The sequence below is a fragment of the Mus musculus genome, chromosome 17 (assembly GCF_000001635.26).
Source record: "Mus musculus strain C57BL/6J chromosome 17, GRCm38.p6 C57BL/6J".
NCBI classification, from domain to species: Eukaryota; Metazoa; Chordata; class Mammalia; order Rodentia; family Muridae; genus Mus; species Mus musculus.
This window is the reverse complement of record NC_000083.6, coordinates 5,419,980-5,437,322: the sequence shown is the minus strand read 5'-3', so window position 1 is coordinate 5,437,322 and position 17,343 is coordinate 5,419,980. Positions and strand designations below refer to the sequence as shown.

Sequence of the window (17,343 nt, the reverse complement as noted above, 5' to 3'; positions counted from 1 at the left end):
CAAAAGTGTAAAACATCGGTCCTCTGTAGCTGTTTTGTTTGGAAAGATAGTTATCTTAATATAAAAATGAGCTTTTATTTTTATATTAATGGATTTGGTACTTTTTTAAAAAATCCTTTAAATTAAATTGTTTAAGTTCTCTTTGTGGCCAAACTTTATGGTACTTGTCTAGACTTTTGGTTTAGTTTTTTTGTTTGTTTGTTTGTTTTGGCTTTTTGTTGTTGTCGTTCGATTTTTGGTTTTTTGAGAGACGGGGTTTTTCTGTGTGGCCTTGGTTGTGCTGGAACTCGGATTTGCGTACCAGGCTGGCCTCGAACTCACAGAGATCCTTTTCTTTTCTTTTTTAAGATTTATTTATTTATTGATTATATGTAAGTACACTGTAGCTGTCTTCAGACACTCCAGAAGAGGGAGTCAGATCTCGTTACGGATGGTTGTGAGCCATCATGTGGTTGCTGGGATTTGAACTCAGGATGACCTTCGGAAGAGCAGTCGGGTGCTCTTACCTGCTGAGCCATCTCACCAGCCCAATTTGGTACTTTTAAATGACTAAAGTGTATATTTCTCAGTTTTAATTTCTAGTACATTAGATATTGATAAGCCCCACATAGTAAAACATCTCTGCAGCCTGTGTGTAAAGGAACTGAGAAACACTGCACAGGTGGCAGAAATGTTGTGTCAGTTTGCCCCACGTGGGAAATGTTGAAGTTAGCACCTCTCCACTTAGCAGATGTCACCCATGTCATGTGGGGAGCCAGCTTCAGACCACTGAAGACTGTTGAACGTCTCTCACAATCCTGACAGCTGACGATTACTGTTGTCACCCACTCTTCTTAAGGCCTCGCACATGTGACACACACAGCCCACTGAGCCACTGTGTGCTGTTCCCACAAACAACAGGACACAAGCATGCATGGATTTAGCAGTCTGTCCAACATGCCACTCCCCTGCCCAAGGAATGCATTTTTTACTGCTATTAGCAATACTTTTATTTAATAAACTGTGCTTTAGCCTGGGAACAAATTCAAATTACAACCCAAAAGGACTTTGAAATGACCGTCCTTTCATCTGGGGCCTCCCTGTGCTTCTTCTATTTCATGGGATAATCAGTCCATTATTTTCTAACTGCTGAGTCTTTTGCTAGGAAGCCGAACACTGAAAAAGAACAGTGTTGAGGGAGTGAACGTATATTTTTCTTTGTAATTCCTTGAATAAAGAGAAAGGGGAAAGTGCAAACTGAAGTAAAAAAATTATTCCCTCAAGTTTCTTTGATCCGTACACACACACTGCAGAGAGATACGGAGAAGGGGTGGGAACATACAGACACAGGTGGGTCTGTGAGTGCCTAAGAGCTAGGATGAGGGCCTAGGGCTGACACTCTAGACAGCCGTTCTACCACTAAACTATAGCTCCATCCCTCCAAGATTATTTTTTAAACCAGTACTTTTTTACACACAGTTTTAAAATTGCTGTGAGACTAAATGACGTACCATGTGTGAAAAGTATGTGCGCAGTGTGTGCCCATTTGGTTGGAACATTGAAAATACAGAATTGGTGTGCATGTACACATGCAGTTTCCCCAAAGTAATTCAGGGCTCTGCTTGTCTTACTGCTGTGCCCTGGCAGAACTTCATCACATACCTGAGTTATTCCAAAACTCTTTTGTGAGTGGAACAAAATGGGCAGGTTACCAGACATCCTTTTGATACAGCTTTAAATTCTAATAAGTAAATAAAAGTTTAAAATTACAGGTTATAAGAGCTACCTTAGTGATATAACTATATCAATATATTGGTCAGATTTGTATGTAGGGAAAATAACTAGATTGACTATTGGGGGCGGGGCTCAATCTCTATGTTATTTTCGGGTGCATGGTCTTTCTCTGATCCTGCAGCTCACAGATTTGGAGAGACTGGAAGCCAGCAGGCCCAGGGATCGTTCTGTCTCCATCCTCCCAGTGCTGTCATTCTCTCAGGCCAGCATTGCTGTGCCTGGCTGTCTGTGAGCCTGGAGGCCCAAGCTCAGAGCCTCGTGGCTGTGCTGCAGCACTTCATGCATGAGGCTGTCTCTCCACCCCAGACTGAGTATTCCTTAAGAACCCATTTGGTGTTTACATAAAACAAACCCCAGGATTATACTGAAAAGGGCTAAGATGTGAAGCTTAAACGGTTGCCATGACAGTTTGCTATTGATGCTTCCCACAAATGTGATTGATGGGTCAATTCTTGTTACCCACTTTCTCGGGCTTCTGATGCATACCAGGAGAAATATCCATGGTCTCAAGAATTACAAACACAGAATAGAAAATAAGCTGTCTGTTGATTTTAAGAATATTGAGTACAATAACTACATTATAAATTGTTCTATTCAACTTCCAAATATGGAAGCCTTAATTTTTATTTTAAGAGCAGGTGGGGTGGGAAGGGCAATGGAGGGAAATGTAGCTTTTAAAACATGTATGTATACACAGACACTCAATCGCCACACAATACACACGAGGCACACACATATATGTGCACATATACACACAACTTGTATGTATGACTATATCTAATGTCTTATAAAACAAGATTAGTTTTTGGCAAGTTAAATCTTTTGTGCAAAATGTCAGCCCACATAATTTTGAACAGAGGGTATGAGTATCATTTGATAGAAAAAAAACGTGTCTAGATTTTTTTTTTAACTTAGAGATCAATCATCAGTATCAAGATTCTGCTAACATTCGTGTTGGAAGTATGGAGACAATAACTAATGCTTTCACCTCACGTTAAGTGGCTGATATGCAACTATTACTGTACCTGTTCCTAAAGACCTGAGGCAAACTGAGATTCTGTTGCAAATCTCTCGAGTTACTTTCATATGACTATCTTTTTTATTTGATCTGGTAAAACAAATATGGATTTGTGTTGGTGTGTATGTGTGTGTATCTAAAATTTCTGTTTTTACCAGGGGCCAAATGGCTACTTCATTTGTTTCTAAAATAAAATTGATGCAAGGCCTATTAACTGGTCCCGACAAAATGATATTGGTTGATGGTCTCGCTTCTCAGTAGAGATCGAGGCCCAGTTAAAAGGCAGGGTGCTGGTGGAACCAGCAGAAACTGTCACAATGTGGGAAAAGAATAAGATTGTAGAGTGTATGTGTTTATAATAGGAAATGGCTAAAGAAAGATTTCAGCAATTTGTTGAGGTCTAAAATATCTACCAAAAGTGTTGGTCAGCTAACATTGAGCATTCGCCGTCTGTCCTTAATGATCTGTGTGATGCAGGTTAGCAGACAGGTTTTCTTCATTTCAGGAACAGCGCCTACCGTCACACTACACATGTGCATAGGAAAGGCCTGTACTAAGAAGTATGTTAAGCAGTGTACAGAAAATTACTCTAACAAAGAGAAGAACTTTAGTGAACTGAGATGAATTTTTCAGGTGGAAGACAGAGTGTTATAAACCCGTCATCCCTTATCAGATTAGCTGAATCCTCAAATGCTGTTTTAATGAAAATGCCAATGGATCTTGATGCAGTGTTCTAGGTTTTTCTGGAAGGATAAGTGGCCACAGTGTGCCCACATCCAAATGTCTGTAGTCAGAGAACTCATGTCTTACATAAGTTGTGAAGGTGCTACTCAGCCTTGGGCTGAGCTGGCTCCCAGGGCCGCGTTGCTTACCTGGGAGTACTGTAATCGTCTCCTAACACTTCTAGAACATTCACTGAGTATTTTACCCAAGCTTTCTGTGTTCATTCCAGGGCACTATGGCCACGGCTGCCTTACCAGAGAGTGGGTCTTCCCTTGCCCTGCGAGCCCTGGGCTGGGGTTCTCTTTATGCCTGGTGTGGAGTTGGTGTGATCAGCTTTGCAGTGTGGAAAGCCTTAGGAGTTCACAGCGTAAGTACCTCGCCTTGTGAGAGCTGCCTGTCGACTCTGTGTTGTCTAAAGTTCTTGGTTTTCAAATTTGCATATATTTTGGTCCCTGTCTTCTGAAATAATGATCCAGAATATGACTAAATTCTTCCCAATATGTAGGCAGCTTGTTACCAGTAACTTGTTTTTCAAATATAATTAATGACTGATTCAGAGTTGATGCCTTTTCTGTATACATTGGTTAATTTAATAAAGTCAGTGATTGGGAACTACTTTGTATATTGCTTGACATCCGTATATATAATAAAACATTTTAATTAATTACTCAAATTATTAATGTGTTAGATACACGTTTCAGAGAAAAGTTCTAAGCACCCATGCATGTGTGTGTGCGTGTGTGTCTGTAAAATGGATACCTTGAACTAAAAATTACGCACTACGAATGACTGGTTTCTTTGTCTTAAATAATCAGTGAGCAGCCCTGTGGACCAGGCTATCCAGGCAGTTGGTAGTATTGGGGACACAGATAAACAGCTTTCTCATATCCCAGTCAGCATTGGGTGGGAGGGTGGGGTGTAAGTCCTGGATGTCTCCAGGCACTGTGTCGAGCACCGAGAAAGTGGATGGGGACAGCGTGAGGGGAGCAGGTGTTGGGTAAATCGGGCTCAGTGTGTGACTTGTGAGCTTGCGCTATCTGATAGGCACGTTGTCCTAGGCACTGTTTGATTGCCGAGAGGAGACACGGTGACCCTGACTAAGGCACTTCTTACAAAGGAAAGTTCTCGTTGTATTCTTCGCTCACGGCACTGGAAGACATGGTGCGCCTGCGCTCACCTCCAGCTTTCCTGCACCGACACTGTTGCCTGTTCACCTTCCTCACAATGGACTGGGGACTCCCTAGAAAAGTCAGAAAACCTGTCACTGGAGGGTTGTCGGTGATTGTTGGTATTTGTTCCATTTCTCCCACTTGAGGCATTATACCAGCCATTTAGACATAGCTAGTTAGAAGATGTAATATTGGGAGCTGGTGAGGGTGGGTCACTTGCCTAATACAGCATACCTTCCTGCCAGCAGACTTGAGCTTGGAACTCAGCTCTGAATGTTTAGGGCCTAGGTTTTCTAACTTTACCTTCCTTCACTAGCTAAAATGGGAAATAAAGTAGGGGCAAGGGGAAGGGAGTGTTGGATGTGATTGATCTGATCCATTTGGTTCTCGCTAGCTCACCAAGCTTTCCTAGATGGATGTCAGTGTCTTACAGTGCTGGCCTTTCTCTCCTCATAGAAGAGGAGACTTCTTAAGCCATCCCCTGAAGCAGAAAAGGCTTAGGACATAGGTACAAGTGAACAAACGATTTACAGCTGTGTAGAACAAGAGAGTGGCTGTCTGAGAAGCTGGGAGAGAGTGTTGACAGAAGTACGTGGGCAAATGATTTTCTTTCCTAGAAACATCACGATATGTCAATATTGCTTTTTAAAGACTGCACAGGATGCTTATGCTCATACCACCCAGACGTACCATCCATGTGTATGATGTCATTTTTATTCATTTGTACCCAAAATAAAGCACAGCTGCCTGGGAGCTCCGGAGACCACCCTGGCTGGCTGAGGTCTGTTTGGGGACACCTCTGCTCCTGTGGAAATGCTAGCCGATGGTGCTGGCTGACAGCCTGTTATCTTCCCAGTGCTTAGTGCTGTGAGTGGGTCGTCAGCAGGGTGAGCGTTGAGGTGGAGAGCGCAGGTACTCTGATGTGCAGAGTCATCACAGGCAAGGCCCCGTGGCTGAAGACACCACCTGCATAGCTCAGTGAACACGGAGAAGCCCATCTGACTCCTGCTTAGAGCCATCCCTAAGCTCCAGTATCTTTGGTACAGGAAAGTGCTCTGTACGCTACCAAAGGAGAAGCACAAACACCCAGGCAGCAGCCACACTTGGATCCTTAGTGCTGGTCTGCTATGACAGTGCAAGGATGACACGAAGCTTGAAGCTTGTGCGAGTCACAACCAATACCTGATGTGACCTAAGGCCCACTCCGTGAGATGGAACCCATGGCTATCACTGCTTGAGTACCAAGAGCCTCAGACTAGATAGCCCAGGGGCCTAGAGTAGAACCAAATACTGTTCTAAGATAAAACAGAGGTAGCAATAAAATGGCATTGAGCTACACTCGAAGCTTAGTGCCTTGGTCAGCCATCGCCGGAGAGGCTCAACCTGCATCAGATGGGACCAGATAAGGAGACCCACAGTTACTCTGCAGAGAGTGAGAGATTGCAGAACGCTTACGATAAATCGGACATCTCCATCAAATCCCCTCAGGGGGATGGCTCAAGGAACCAAGTGGATGAGGAGGCAGAAAGAGGGTAAGAGCCAGAGGGATGGAGGACACCAAGAGAACAATGCTCTCTAAGCCTAAGCCAACGCTATGGACACAGAGACTGAGGCAGCAAGCGAAGGGCCTGCACGGACCTGCACCGGATTGGGCCCTAGAACTGAAAGGAGACGTGAACACACCCCCATCCCTAGCCCGAAACTGTATCCAGTGTTTCCTCCAAGGGAGGCTCATGGGGAAACAAACTACTCTTAGGGGTAGGCCGTATGCCCAGCACTAGATGGCTAGCAGAAAATGATCTCCACAGCATCTTTGGAGGTCCCTTCTCTCACAGTGTCATGTCAGGACTGTTCCATGTTAGCATTTTATGGGTTTTTTTTTAATCTTTTTATCCTACCAGTACTGTGTGTGTGTGTGCGTGTGTGTGTGTGTGTTATGGCTTCCAGTTTAGTGTTTTTATGGGGTCCCTGAGTGTACAATTGAGTGGGTCTCTCTCCTTTTTTTAGGCTCTTTTCCTCCTGTTTGTTTTGCCCGATATTGATGTGATAGTTCTGTTTTATCTTATCATATTTTACTCCTATCCCTTAGAGTCCTGTTTGTGTTCCAGTGAGAGTCATGGGGGCTCCCAGATCTGCCTCTGCAGAGACGAGGCTCCCTTAGCAAAGGTCACGACCCTGCTCCAGGCTCCTAGACAGAAGGAGGTGGATCTGCATGAGTGGGGAAGTGGGAGGGAACCGCGTGTTCCCATGTGAGGGCAGGTCTATTTTCAATAAAAGGGAATAAAATCAATAAAATAAAAGAGTCATCATAAGAAATCAATCTAAATTTTCATAGACCAACAAAAGTAGGTTATCATACTCCCGAGGATTTGGCTTTATGGGCCAGACTGCTATTTTAGTTTCTAGAACATGAACGACTTTGTTTTATGACACCAATAAGGGGATTCTTACCTAGGTAAAATATTTGAGAGAGAAGAAAATGTTTTCTAGTTAGCGTTACTGACTCTGTGGACTCTGACACTGCACCTTAATGTCCTACTAGGAAGAGGACGTAGACAAACCCTGTCCCACTTCAGAGGCCGCTAGGCTCATCTGGTCCCTACGCTCTCCAGAGACACCCCTAGAAGGCCAAACCCTCCGACTAAACCCCGTGCCAGGGCATGTCTCTCAGGGTGGGAGTGTTCGAATTCATCAAGTGAGTACTCTAGAACCCCTTTGTGGGGCTACCCCGAGCTGGCTGTGTGCTGACACACCAGGAGAGGGCACAACCCTGCTCCTGGCTCCTAGAACAGTGTTCGGAGGCGTGAACTTGAATCTCTGTGTCTAGCCCAACTTGGGGAAATGTCACTTTTCTACAACTTAAGATGACAGTCTCAGGATGACCCACACCTCTGCAGCATGGAGGTGGATAAAAGCAGGCAGAGCAAAGCTAGCTCCATTGTCTGGTAATTGCTACTGCTACCTTTGAATTGTGCTCTCTGCTGTAAATCCAGTTCCTCTTGCTTGCCATCTAGTGGCTGATTGTGAGCAGCTCGCCTGAAGCGCTTAACATTTCCTGTTTTAATTCACAGCTCCCCCTGCTGGCCCGAGAGGCAACATGTTTAAACTGCTCACAGCAGACTCTCAGTGTCTTAAAGTGGCTTTGCTTTTTACTTTATTACCCACAGTTATTGTGAAATTCCATTGCACAGAGAACACATAGTATACATCCAGTGTAAAAATGCATTTGTATCTTATGTAGTAGTGTAGCATTTAAGCAGAGTTCACAAAAAGGACAGCTGCTAGAAGCTGTTGCATTTGTTGGCCAAAGGCACTGACCTTACCCAAGGTTAAAGGTGAGACCTTTAGAAACAGCTCGAAGTTCAGCACCTATCCACCCCAGTGCCTTGACCGGTACTGAGCCAGCATGGGCAGCTTGATGGGCCATATGACTTCGAGGTTCCTTCTGAATTATGGTTGAGTTGTGGTAGTTTATCGTTTGAATATGATCGAGGCAATATTTCACCGCAGTAGCTTTACTAGCAGGGACGGGGGGGGGGGGGGTAGTTGGGGAAGCCTTTCCTGTAGGTTCCTGGTTCCCTCTTTAAACCAGCTGTGCACGCGATTCCAGGAGACAGGGCATTCAGCCCTGGCAGGTACACACTGGGCCAGTGTGATTAGACTGTTACTAGGACAGGTGGCTTAGCGAATAGCTGAGCGAAATACTATCTTAAGTGGAAACCTCCTGTTTGTGCAGGAAAGCAAATTTCTGTTTAGTTATTGGCATGTTACTCATGTAGTGACATGTTAATTTTGTCACTAGTGCCCTTTATTACTTACTAGTTGGTATTAACTGGTGGTCCAAGGACTTCTGAAGAGGTTTCACTTATTTACAGCTAGACCACCCTATCTCTCTCTCTCTCAGAAGGTGAAACATTAGCTATCCCACTATTTCTTAGTTGCTGTAGTTATAACTAGAAGGGACTGTGGGTGTGCTCAACCAGTGGTGTGGCCCTGTGTTGTGTACTGTTACCTCAGAGGCCTGGAGTCACCACCAGTTAGCATTACTGAGTGAGAATGTTTGGGTGGAATGTTGCGCGCGCTCAACTGGCCAGGAAGAACGACGCTGCTACAGGATCCTTCTGCACACATTTATTCAGTCCTGTTTCTTCTTGTTTATATCTCCCCTGTTTATATCTCCCCCGAACCCTGGGCCTCTCACTCCTTTTATACTCTCTCTCATCCACGCACCGCAGGCCACGCCCCCTCACCAGGCACGCAGCTTCAGCTAATCAGGGCAGCAGGGGCATATCTCCATCAAAATGGATTCACCAGTATCCTGGTACACCTGCGCAGCTCTCAAGATGTTTGTGGTTTATATGAGGAAGTCAGGTGCAAGTCATACGACTTAGCTGCAGTCCCTGGCGCCTTTGGGACTGCCGCCACACCCGCTCCCCACAGTGGAATCTTCTATATTACATCACACGTCTACGGACAGGATTGTCCAGACTCTCCCTTCTAGTCCGGAGGTCGTAGGCTCACCTCACCACCATCGTCTCTGCTCTTGTAAGAGGCGAGGCTTCTCTCGTGCCGTGTATAGAATGTTCATGATGCCTGCTGGAGTGAGAACTCATAATTTACAGCTGTTGCCTTTGTAGGAGCTGGAATGTAATAAAATCCAGGGATGAATATTTCTCTGTGAGAGATTTAATTTTAAATTAGTGGGGAAACGGAGATCTAACGTTATTACGTTTTTTTAACTATTGAAAAAGGAGGGATTTGCCTTTGTATCACCAGTTGGTCAGCTACCTGTTACTGTAACAAAGTATCTCAGGTCATGAATGGCCTCAGGAAAGATTGTTCAGCCTCCAGTTTTGGAAGTCACAGTCTATGACTGAGCAACCCATTGTCTTCTGCTCCTGGGGCAGTGAACGCAAGCAGTGGCTGGCGTCAGGGTGGAGCAGACGGCTCACATCACTAGTTAAGGAACAGAGAGCAAGACTCGCACAGTCCATGTCCCAAAGGATCCTTCTCGGCATCCTCCTGCCCTCCCCACAAGGCCCTCTCCCCAAGTTTCCCACCATTGATTAGCACCACTCTGAGGCCACCTCTGGGGAGCCATCATAATCCAAATTTCAGATGAATGTGTGTGTGTGTTTAAACTAAAATGTGTAGAGCCTGTAATTTTTAAAAGATAATTTATAATTTTTTCTTTAGCTACTCATTATTAAAAAGATGCCTATGGAAAAGTACAGCAGAACTTGCCCTGAGTTCTGATCACTGGTCAGAGCAGGGGCTTTTCTTTCAGGCCTCTTCTCTCTATCTGAGAAGGACATATAGAAGTGCTCCAACTTGGGTGTACTACTCTGGGATGTTTTTTCACTGAACAGTCGTGGGGCCAACTTTCCACAGCAGAGTGCATAAATCTTCATCACTTTTAATGACTCCGTGGGACTCCATTACATATTATAATCTACTTAATTAGCCCTGCCATTGGGACCAACTTTTCACTATTAAATATTATAATGAACCTGTCAGGCATACATCTTATTGCACTTTTCTTGATTAAGAAAACTGTCATGGGACCCTGTTATAGCTGTCTCGTATGAGGCTATGCCAGTGCCTGGCAAATACAGAAGTGGATGCTCACAGTCAGCTATTGGATGGAACACAGGGCCTCCAATGGAGAAGCTAGAGAAAGTACCCAAGGAGCTGAAGGGGTCTGCAACCTATAGGTGGAACAACAATATGAACTAACCAGTACCCCAGAACTCGTGTCTCTAGCTGCATATGTAGCAGAAGATGGCCTAGTTGGCCATCATTGGGAAGAGAGGCCTCTTGGTATTGCAAACTTTATATGCCCCAGTACAGGGGAATGCCAGGGCCAAGAAGTGGGAGTGGGTGGGTAGGGGAGGAGGGTGGAGGGAGGGTATAGGGAACGTTTGGGATAGCATTTGAAATGTATATAAAGAAAATATCTAATAAAAAATAAATAAAATAAAAAGAAAGAAAACTGTCATAGAGATGGAAGATGTTAATGTTGAAGCAAGGGCATTTTAAGATGTTTCTTTGATATGTGTTGCCAGGGAGCTGTGTAGAAAAGTTGAGAAGATAAAGACACACACAGTTCCCTGGCCACTGGGGGCTTCTGTTTCTCTGTAGTGTTTGCCAGTCTGCTAGATGTTAAACTGGATGTCTCTGGCTGTGAAGGTTTACCTGGAGATAGTTGTATCTAATATCTTGTGACATTCCCCAGATCTGTCCTGTTTCCTTTTCTGATGGTGGTTGTTACTCTCCCTCCCCAGAGCCCAGCACTCTTCTCTTTAAAAATCAAAGTTAGGTGTGTGAATGCAGCCTATTTTAACTGTGTTCAGAAGGGGCATTTGACTCTATCCTGAGAGACTCTGAGAACTGGTGTTTCTCTGCTAGGATAGAGAGGATGTACTCTGTTACAGGGTTGATTGGCCCAGCCTAGCCAGCTGGCACACACCTGTTAGTGCAATATTGAGAGGCAGGGGCAGAAGGATGGGGAGTTTAAGGTCAGCCTGGGCTATGTAGGTTTCAGCAGCATGGGCTATAGAGCAAGACAGTCTCAAAAACCAAACAAACAACCAAAAAGTATTTTCTGCAGTTATTTTTTATAACTTCTTCTACGTAGGGGTGTGTGTGTGTCTGTCTGTCTGTCTATCTGTCTGTGTATCTATGTATGTTTACACATACATATATAATTGATTTATTTTTATTTACTTATTTTTGAGACATACTTTTTATGTTAGCATGTTAGGTTACTTCTAACCCTGATAGCCACTGTGAGGGCCTTTACTAAATATAGAGAGTACTCTTTGCTAATTTTAATTTTCATCAATATTTACGAGTGTGTCTTATTAGAACATGGGTCCATCTCACAGTGTCTCTTATTAGAACATGGGGTCTCCATCTCACAGTGCCTCTTATTAGAACATGGGTCCATCTCACAGTATCTCTTAGAGTACATTTATCCCTACTTTATTTCATTTATGCATCTAAATGAAACAGCTGACCCATATTTAAGTAAAACTGTGGAAAGGGTTGCACGTTTTAACTTTGAAGGTGTCAAGGAAGGGAAGTAGGCTTTTAAGTGCTGCTTGTCCCAGTGGTTCAGCTAAAGGTTAAAAGCAAGGCTGAGTTTCCTAGCAGATGTTTAATGGCAGCCATTCTGGAGTAGCCTAATCTAATGCCCTGCCCCCAGGAAAGAGCCAGTTTCCTGTTCTGATTACCACTCTGCTCCCTCCCTCCTCCTGACAGTGTTTGCTGGGACTCAGAACAGAGTCGTCATGGCCTGGCAGCCTTTCTCTGTCAGCCTAGCCCACTGAGGAATATTTTCCTGGAATCATTTAAAAATGAATTGGAAATAGCACGGTGCATCAGCTAGTCAGCTCAAGTCTGAGGTGACAAGAACATCTCTGTCACCCTTATTTCCTATTCCACTGCGGCGGCACTAATGGCCTACCTTGCATTTGATGAGAGAGGGCCTGGATCCTGTGGTCCTGTTCAGTGTGAAGTGGGAGATAATGACCTGAATACTGTTTTTTCAACCTGGGGAGGGGAGAGTCAGTTCTTTGGGCACATTTCCAAACTACTTCTTTTTAAAAACCCACCAATTTCCTTTTATAACTGAAATTTGTTCTCAAAGTATTTTATAAAGTGGCAGTGTGCATCAGTTGAGGGGAGAGATGAGTGATAGCCTAAGAGCCTCGGTGTTCAGAGGCCCCACACAGCCAGGCTTTGTCACCTCGATGTCCCACATGCGCTGACTTCACCTGTCACTGAGCTAACGGCTCACATGAGCAGAAAGAGTTGACACCGCTGCCTCCCCTTAAGTGGCATTTTCAAAGCCACCTCTTATTGATTAGTCTCTAACAAATGGGTAACATTCCAGAGCATTACATATGTTGATAGATTTCTATATAATTATCATCAGTTGAACACAGAAAATGAAGTGTTCTCTGAAATTGAGTTTTCCCAACTAGAAGGCTTCCAGAATCTGTAAGAAACTGTGTGTGGGTGTGTGTGGGTGTCTAGAAGTCAGTGTTAGGCAACTCCCTTCATCTTTCTTCATCTTACTTTTTGAGTCAGGGTCTCCCATTCAGCCTTGCTGATTTGGCTGACTGTGGCCAGCGAGCCCCAGATCTCCTCCCAGGCCTGGGCTGCAGGGCCTCCTACCTCCCCAGCCTTTAAGTGGGCGCTGGGATCAGCTTAGGTCCATGCTCACGTATTTGTGTGTGTGCTATTCCTGCTGACATCGCACGCATCTGTGATCCCAGAACTTGGGAGAAGGCCAGCCTGAGCTACAGAAGGAAACCCTGTTTCAGAAATAAACTCTTCATGGCCTGCATTTGCTTTCATGCTGAGAATTGGGCTGGGTGTGACTTGGCCTCTTGTGATAACTGTTGCAGTTGTCCGAGTTTGTGTTGAAAGATTCTGGGTTTTGATGGTGCGTTTGTTTTTCTTCCCTTGACTCTCGCCAGGCTGCTCCTGGCAGCTCTGTTCACTTCTGCACCAGTGCCACAGTACTGGGCACCAGTGCTGCCTACGGCCCTTCCCTGGGCCCCCATCTTTTCCTCTTCAGAGTCTAGCTGCTAGGTGACCTCACTCCCACCTTGTGCTGCAGGCTCAGGCCCAGTGGACTGGGCACTGGACTTGGATACACACAGGTGTCCTGTGTGCTTCCTCCCCACTGACCTGTCATTTATTCCCAACCTGCAACCTACTCTTTGGTCACACTCCCCCCTGAATGGCAGCATCCACAAAGCTGCCCAGAAACAAAGCCAGCTTGCCAGTCATAATTACGTCTCACCAAGTTCTGTCATTCCCCGGATCTTACCTGTCCTCCACTCTGCAGCCTTTCCACGGGGCAATCATAAGAGCTACTGTGCTCTCCATCCCTTGCTGCAGCCCTCTGTGCTGCTACTGGGGTGCTCGAGCACTCTGTCTGTATCTGAACCACATTAAGAGGGGCAGCCTGTATCTCTTCCCTCCCCACCACCACTGCCACCACCAGGTCATCTTCCCAAAGATTCAGCTGCTGTCATCTCAGTCCCTCCTCTTGCTGGCTGTCTTTCTGCTGCAGCACTCGCAGATATGCTCAGGTTACTCCAGCTATGAAATCCCCTCTTTGAGTAGTCACTTCTCCTCGAGCTAGCAGCCTATTGACTGCATCCCCAATCAAAATGATTCCCGAAAAAGCTGCCTGTGATTGCTGGCTCCACTCCCCCCACCCCACCGCCCCCGTCCCCGCCCAGCTTCTTTCCCTAGCAGTGCACTGAAGTTGTCCAGGTCACCCTCCATGGCATTTGACACAACTGATCCTCGTCTTTGAGGAGGACCTCCCTTGGCTGGCCCCTCCTCCGCTTGCCTGTACTGTCGTGGCTTCACACCCAGATCTGATCCTGTCTCTCCTTATCCGCTCAGCTCCCTCATCTAGACCCTGGCATGTAAAGCAATTCAGCCATCTAGTGCTGTCCAAACAGCTCCAGACCCTCAGATTTGCCTCCCCGATATATTTGGCCACCTTCACCTCCTTGTCTCATAACGTGTGGTGACAGCACACCCCAGCCTGAATGCTTGGGTTCTTTTAGGCTCTCTCTCTCTAATCTTCTCCAATTAGGAAATGCCTTCATTGCCTCATCTCCCAGTTGAAATCAAAAGCCCAGGGTTTTGTCTCCTTTCCCGTGTCTCTTCTAACCCATGAACTGCCCTGCGCTGCTCATGAGCCCTACTGCCGAGCATGGCCCTGCCCCTCTCTGCCCCTCTCCGCCTGTGGTCATCTTCTGCTTGAGCAGTGACAAGCTTCCTGTCCAGTCTCCCGGCCTCGCCTTTATTTCCCCTTGATTTCCCCGCACATGGCAGCCAGAGATCTTTTAAAAATGTAAGTCAGATGGATCATGCCCTTCCTTCATTTAAAACCCTTCTATGGCTTCCTGTTAAAAGGGTTACCAATGGAGCCCCGCCACCTCTCTGACCACACCCAGACCCAGCACAGTTGGCCGCCCAGCCCCAGCCGCTGCTCCTCCGTGCTGCCCGATTCCGTGGTACTGCAGTGCCGGGCTTCTTAGCTTTCCACCTAAGAACACTTTACATGGCCCTGGCTACACAGGAACATAAGAGTCATGCAAATCAGACGTGGACCACTAATAAAGCCTTTTCTGTTTAGTGATTAATCTGAGTTGCTTTTTCACATTAAATCAAAAATTATGAATATAATGATGCAAAAAAATGTGATTTGGAGAATTTATCAGAGGAGTGGACCAGTTCGGTTTTTCAGTGTTTAATTCTGTAACAGAGGGGTTCAGGGGAGAGTGCTTTCTGGGGAGATTCTCTACCGATACCTGTGTTCTACTTAGAAGGCCTGACTCTGACAGAGGGAAACACTTCAGAGCACTAATGTTTGTAAAGACCCTCACTTGAGGACCACTTTAGTCAGTGAATAACACAATTAGATTTTTAACCTAATTTAAAAGAAAGAAAACCTACAGTTTTCATGTTATGGATTTCAAACCACAAAGCAAGCTTCTGATTGAGTTCTAAAGAGAGTGCCCTCCCCCTGCGGGAGCAGCAGCCACTCCAGATCAGCCTGGAAGGACGCTGGCCCCACCCCCTTAGCAGCCCTGTGTTCCGCATTGAGTATTTCCTCTGCTGACTGTTGTCACGTTTTCTCACATTTTAAATAGTTTTGAAGGATTAAAACATTCTCTCTGCCACCAAGTATTTGTTCTGTTGTTTGTCCAGTACTGTGAGTGTGGTGTGTGTGTGTGTGTGTGTGTGTGTGTGTGTGTGTGTTGCTGCTGTCTCAGGTTGAATGTGGCTGAGGTTCAAGAAAGGCCTGTCTTAGTTAGGGTTTCTATTCCTGCACAAACATCATGACCAAGAAGCAAGTTGGGGAGGAAAGAGGAAAGGGTTTATTCGGCTTACACTTCCATACTGCTGTTCATCACCAAGGAAGTCAGGACTGGAACTCAAGCAGGTCAGAAAGCAGGAGCTGATGCAAAGGCCATGGAGGGATGTTCCTTACTGGCTTGCCTCCCCTGGCTTGCTCAGCCTGCTCTCTTATAGAACCCAAGACTACCAGCCCAGAGATGGTCCCACCCACAAGGGGCCTTTCCCCCTTGATCACTAATTGAGAAAATGCCTTACAGTTGGATCTCATGGAGGCATTTCTTCAACTGAAGCTCCTTTCTCTGTGATAACCCCAGCTGTGTCAAGTTGACACAAAACTAGCCAGTACAAGGCCTAACTAGGAAAAGTAGTTAAGATGCCCTTAGTCCTTTTGTAGCTTTTTCTTTTCTTTAAATTTCTTTATTAGCCTTCCAAACAGCGCCTAAGGGGCCAAGCCTTCCCACTCTATTTGCTTCTACCCTGAGAATCCCAGCATGTCCCATGGAGCTGGCTGGCCGACCTCGTGTCTGGAGTTTCTTACTGACCCTTTCCTCCATAAGTACTTACTATCCCTGTCCCTGTGCCCAGATATGTTCTAGAGGACAGGAGTGTGCTGATAAATCCGGTGAGTTCTCTCTGGAATATCTGTAGTATTTTACATTTAGCTGTTTATAACACATCATGTAATGGGCTACAAAGCGCATTGCTGATGCAGGGGTTTTAAAACCTAGCTCGGCTTGAAGGACTGAGAGCGGTCTGCAGTAGGATGGTGTTGCTAGACTCTGAAGAAATTGAAAAGGAGGTTCCATTGCTGGCCAGAAGAGTCCAGGTGGAGTGACTGAAGACGGCAGCATGGTGGCAACTGTGGACGGTCTGGATACATGCTGCTGCTCCTGATTCCCGACTTCTGTGTCCTAAGAGATGTAACCAAAAGCACGAAGGTATCATCCTGACTCAACTATAACATTACATTTCATTTTTAATAGATAATTTGAATTAGGTCTCCACCTGAAAGGAGTAACGAGCCACCTAAGATGGAAGGCCGGTAGGCACTATCTGGCAACATCTTTCTGTGTGCGTCCTTGAGTAGTCCTCCATCTGCTCAGGGCCCTGAACATTTCCCTGTGTCCATGCTTGCCTTCTTAGTGGGAGACTTACTATAAATAAAAAGCTGCTTTGTTTGGGGTATTCTTTATTTTACAATATTGTCATTTTTCACTCTCCAAATTGATTTAGTTGTGACTGAGGGGAAAGGCTGAAGAGATATCTGCCATAAGGATTGTGTTTCTGAAGAGGCTCAGTCTCTAGAAAGAAAATGACTGTGGACAGAAGCCGCAGTCCAGCAAAGAGTCTTTATGTCCTTGAATCTCACACTCGAGAGCACTCATCCTGGAAAACAGCTTGACTGGTCAGAAGAGTCATTCCAGAAAGGAGGTGGGGACAGCTGTCAGGCTAAACCTCTCAAGTGGGAAGTGGAACAAAGAAGCAGGACCATGTGGGCCATTTTACACGGCCCCTCTAAATGCTGCCCACCATTCAGTGAAGATGGGGGGGTGGGGCAGGTACTTTTCCTTTTAAATTCCAGCTTTTGACAGCTTGCTGCCATAAATCTGATTGTCAGTGTGGAGGGAATTTAACTGTGTTAAACCATGTGTCATGGTGGCTGTTTCCTCCAGGCAGCCCTTCTGGCTTGAAACCATGGAATACCATCAGCAAATTACAAGGCTAAGGGTTCTGCTGACAATTTCCCAGCTTCTCTGCTGGGAC

The 17,343-nt window shown here is 45.6% G+C and overlaps 1 protein-coding gene across 1 annotated transcript in view; it reads left to right on the top strand.

The window, feature by feature from the left end:
* Tmem242 (transmembrane protein 242) overlaps positions 1–17,343 on the top strand; it is a 29,397-nt gene that overhangs the window by 2,938 nt on the left and 9,116 nt on the right. Inside the window, exon 3 of the mRNA NM_027457.4 lies at positions 3,744–3,881. Coding sequence (NP_081733.3) covers positions 3,744–3,881 — 138 coding nt within the window. The remainder of the gene's footprint in view (positions 1–3,743; positions 3,882–17,343) is intronic.